Raw genomic sequence first — 4,523 nt, forward strand, 5'->3', positions numbered from 1 at the left:
AACGTGTTGCTTCCTACTGATGCAATGCAAATGTACACAGGAGTTGAGCAAAGCGTTAGGATTGAAAAACACAATTTTTAACCGCCAAAAGTGTGCCACCCAATACCACCTCTGAGTCCAACACAGATGCCAAGTAGCGCGCATGAAGACTCTTTTCCTTAAACGTTTCGCTGCTGTCGTGCGTCTCGTCACTGTTGCCAACGGCGTCCGTGTATTGCTCCTTACTTTGTGATTTATTATCAAACTGACATTCATCGTCCTTCACCACCCTTTTACGTCCAGATGCAAGTTCACTCTCAAGCACGTCAGTCAGTTCATGAATATGTTGTGTCATGAGCTTCCTATTCGTAGTGAGTGGGTTTGAACGAAAAGTCAGTGCCCAGTAACGAGACCACAAACAGTCTATTAGAGCCTCATCGCTTTTGCTGCGCACAAGCGTGATAGGAAGCTCATAGTAGCGGTGCGCGTGTATGCCGTACTCTTTAATACGGTCTGAAGACACCCACGTGGGTGTTGAGTTCGTCCGGTGTCTTCCGCTCACCTGTTGATGTATCTCCTGTAAAGATGCTGCGTATTCCTCTGAAAATGTGCGGAAAGCCTTCATATCTAACCTGCCAGTGGATATGGTGCGTACCGGGTCTACGACAATGGCCAGCCACGGGTCCTGTGCTGTCTGTCCAAGCTGCTGTGTGCTGACATCCGTACCTGAAAGAAAACAGGTGTAGCCAGGATGACTGTGGTACCACCCAATGCAACCTTCCTGCGACCCACAACGCTGATGGTACTGAAGGTAGTCCAGCATATACAGCTGTGATGCATCATTCATGGCGCACTCCACCTCGGAGGCGTCGACGGGGAGTGCAAAGGCACTTGTCACAATCATTTCCTCCTCGGTAAAGTGACCCAACATTAGACCCATCACCTCAAACCAATTCTCGTGACGAGGTTCATCTCGTATGGATGAAAAAGAAGCAGAGCCAGCGTCACCGTCATCGGAACACGTCACGTTGGGACTTCCACGTTGCGCATGGCTTATCATCTGCAGCGCAGCCAGAATAGAGACCTTCACCCGTTGAAAGTAGCGTGGTGACCTCTTCCACGGCTGCGTCTTGTGCAGCTCTTCCATGCGTTCAATATTGGGGAATGAGAAGGTATCATCCGTGACCACAAAGTTATCCATCTCCCAAAGGCTGCGCGTCATGTCATGTTGCATTGTCATCATTCATAATAATAATAATAAAGGCAAGCTTCCCACCCACCCCCACCCCCGTGTTTTTTGCTTACAGATAAGAATAGTATTCTTCTGCTTGTATAAATGTATCCTTCTCTTCTTGTTCCTTCAATGAACGTCGCAATTTCTGCCACCACACACACACTCACACACACACACACACACGCAAGAAGAAGAAGAAAAACGAAACTTGTCCATTCACAAAGAATAAATTTAACGCCATGCGAGACACACAATGAAGGCAATACGTGCCACCGTAGTGAAGGACCCTCTTATGCGGCGCCCTCTCATAAAGAGATTTATGTTTGGTGGTGCAGCATTATTACTTTTTTAAAAAACCGTACCTCTCCCTCTCGCCATGGATAAATCTTCCTGGATCCAGTTCCATCGTTCCACTCATAAAAAAGGAGGATACATATATATATATATATTAAATGGTCCTCATTTCAGTCTCGTCTCGTTACCAGCACCACAGAGCAACCTCACCTGCGCCTTCGTCAGCGTGGTCTGCTGCATTCCATGCATGGTAACACCATAGACTGCAGCGTCAGCAAGTTGACTCCGTGTGAGGTTCTGACACCTCGTCTCTGTGCACCGCACCTCCAGCGCGCGAACAGGGCCAGAGGATGACAACACTATGGGTGAGCGTAGCAACACCACAGCTGTATCCTCCGTCTTCTCACTTTCCGCGCTAGCAGGTTCTGATGCAGCAAACTGGTGACTGGCGATGGTAAAACGTTTGTCACGACTTGCATCCGTCCCCACCGTGTCGCAGAGCGCAACTAGAGATACAGTCACTGGGGTCAATGGCGCCTTCCCAAGACGTCGTGTGAACACAAGTGTTGTTAGCGCGGTAATAAACGCAAGCGACTGCGGCTCACGTGGTTTCTCCCGCAAATGCATCTGCTCGCCTCCTCGCATAGTGAGCAAGAACGGCGTCGTAATTTCCGGCATTCAACTTCGTTCTACCTCTCACCACTATAGCAGAACAAAAAAAAACAAGAATAGACAAGATCATGTAAATAAAGAGGAAAGAGCCCACCAACAACAACCTATATACATATAGAAGAAAGTTTCCGCTCCAGTTTCCCTGAAGCTTTCCAGCCAAAGATATCCTCAAAGGTCATAGAGTGCTAAGTACAGGCACAGCTCATTTCCGATAAAGCATCGAGATCCCTCATTCCTTCGTACCAGTTCATTGTAAAAAAGATGAAAGGGAAAAATAAAAATAAAAAATAGAACACTTTCATTAAATATACGCATTTGAGTGCATTGCTCGCAAATTGTTTCCCATAAAAAATGTCAAAAAATTTTTTAAAGCGAAAATATCCAAATTTTAACTCAATATGTTACACTCATCTAATTTTAACAAACAATAAACTCAATAGGCAGAATAAAAAGGCATTTAAAATGTTCCACTTTGAAAACTCCTTGAATTTAACATTGATAAAAACAAGAAGAAAAACTCTGCTAACGACAAGATAAGTCTGATATATATATGTATATATACATGTGAAAACCGTCATCTTCCATCGACACGTGTGTCTTCACCCCGCCCCTAACTGACTGTCGTCAGCTTCACCTTCACCGCTGTGCAAAGATGTGAAAGCTGAACGTGAAGCACTCTTTCCATATACGTTTCTTCCTCCACGATGTCGTAGGATCGGCGAGGCCGCAATGCACGCCTGTTAAAACGCATTCCACCGCGCCGAAGTTCCTGCTTGAAGCCGACACCAGACAAAGCAAACCGTAAAACTCACGGCGCTCCCTCCTCCAACAGGTCAGCGACATCACCTCGATCGTTGCCGGCTGAAAGCAAACCAGGGTTGGGGGACCGAGCAGGCCGCAAACGAACCGAGCCAGTGGCTGGCCAAAGTAAAGCCTGGCACCTCCAATCCCTTTTTCCTGGTCTGTATACGATTATGGTTATCAATACCCTTCAATACATCGCGTAGGAATACAAAAACTATCGATAAGCTGCGAGTAAAGAGGTTTACTTCCCCATTAGTATGGGAGTAAACGATTCTTTATGTGTCGCGTTCCATGCGAGATTCGTTAGCGGTCTCAAGTTATTATGATGAAAAAAAGAACAAATAAAAGGATGTAATAGTATCCGACAAAAAACAAACAAAAAAGGATACATGAATTTCAACAATTTTATAGTCTGCCACACTTAAGAGTATCCCCGCAAAACCCCCTAATAAAACATTTTTCGGTTTTAAGAAGACAGCGAATAGAGGATGTATTTCCATTGACGCACAGAAGCAAAACCTATATATTATATATATTTATATATATATAATAACAATAATGTCCGGGACAAAGTGAGAAAAAGCACCTTTCCCAAGTACAACAAAAAGCGTCATATCAATAGGATTGCTTTCCTTCCATTAAAATAGCTAGAAATCAATCGTTTGTAGACACAGCAATGGTACAGAAAGAAAATGTCCTCCGCAGTGTTCCCCACCGCCTTTCAGCCTCGAGAAAAAGTTGACGCTGAGCTCTTTTTTTCTCACCGCCAATCAAAAAAAAAAAAAGGTCCATCCGTGCGTAAAATTAAAATGCATCACCCACACACACACCGATGCATGGCGAAGAGCCATCCACCCTTTAAACTGTCACGGAGGCCGCCCGTCTCAATACCAAACATGCGTGACTAATTCATCTTCCATTGTTAACAACAATAAAATTCTCACGGCAAGACGTTCGGCAATACAAAACCCAAAAACCACGCGACAAAAAGAGTGCTGGAAACCCCCAGATTGCGCAGCCGCCCCTTTCCTTCCTTTTGCTGACGGCGGGGTTGGCAATTACCGCCCGCGAAGGCGATGATCCCGATAAAAATGCACGGGGTCATTCAAACACGCACGGCGCCGCAGAGCCTGGCCCAGTGGCGCGCGAAGGAGGAAGGCGGGGGCGGGCCGTAAAGGAAGAACGCCCCCCCCCCCCTTTTTTTTTTGTGTTGTCGCAGTTGTGTTGCGGTGACGCTGCGCGGTTTGTGGGCACACCTGTGGGAGTGTTCTTGGTGTGGATTCATTTAGTTTTCCATGTGAGGCGGTTGCGTATGAGTATTATTGTTCGTGTTTTTTACGTTATTTTGTTTTATTTTTTACAGGTGAGTTTACGATGGTGTTGTGCGTTTTGTCGTACGCACTTTTCCTTTTCAAGTGTGTTGAAATTATGTTTTTGAGCGAGTGAAAATCCCTTTGCATCGAGCTCTTACGGATGACTTACACTGCGGTATGCCGTTATGATTAGGCTCCTAAATATATATATATATATATATATATAT

The 4,523-nt window shown here is 45.5% G+C and overlaps 2 protein-coding genes across 2 annotated transcripts, besides 5 other annotated features; both read right to left on the reverse strand.

Annotated features, from left to right (window-relative positions):
• Positions 1-55: 55 nt before the first annotated feature.
• TraAM80_08010 (metallopeptidase) lies at positions 56-1,219 on the reverse strand (the record flags this gene model as incomplete). The annotated part of the gene is made up of 1 exon (XM_029384774.1): positions 56-1,219. One exon carries the CDS (start codon positions 1,217-1,219, stop codon positions 56-58), a length of 1,164 nt encoding a protein of 387 aa, XP_029235370.1.
• A 146-nt stretch (positions 1,220-1,365) lies between these two features.
• Positions 1,366-1,396: a microsatellite.
• A 246-nt stretch (positions 1,397-1,642) lies between these two features.
• Positions 1,643-1,662: a microsatellite.
• A 10-nt stretch (positions 1,663-1,672) lies between these two features.
• TraAM80_08011 (uncharacterized protein) lies at positions 1,673-2,185 on the reverse strand (the record flags this gene model as incomplete). Its single annotated transcript, XM_029384775.1, has 1 exon — positions 1,673-2,185. The coding sequence occupies one exon, from the start codon at positions 2,183-2,185 to the stop codon at positions 1,673-1,675; it is 513 nt and encodes a 170-aa protein (XP_029235371.1).
• A 536-nt stretch (positions 2,186-2,721) lies between these two features.
• Positions 2,722-2,743: a microsatellite.
• Positions 2,744-3,503: 760 nt separating this feature from the next.
• Positions 3,504-3,535: a microsatellite.
• A 962-nt stretch (positions 3,536-4,497) lies between these two features.
• Positions 4,498-4,523: a microsatellite.

The sequence above is a fragment of the Trypanosoma rangeli genome (assembly GCF_003719475.1).
Source record: "Trypanosoma rangeli strain AM80 chromosome Unknown Tra_15.4_contig_00364, whole genome shotgun sequence".
In the NCBI taxonomy this organism is placed as follows: Eukaryota; Euglenozoa; class Kinetoplastea; order Trypanosomatida; family Trypanosomatidae; genus Trypanosoma; species Trypanosoma rangeli.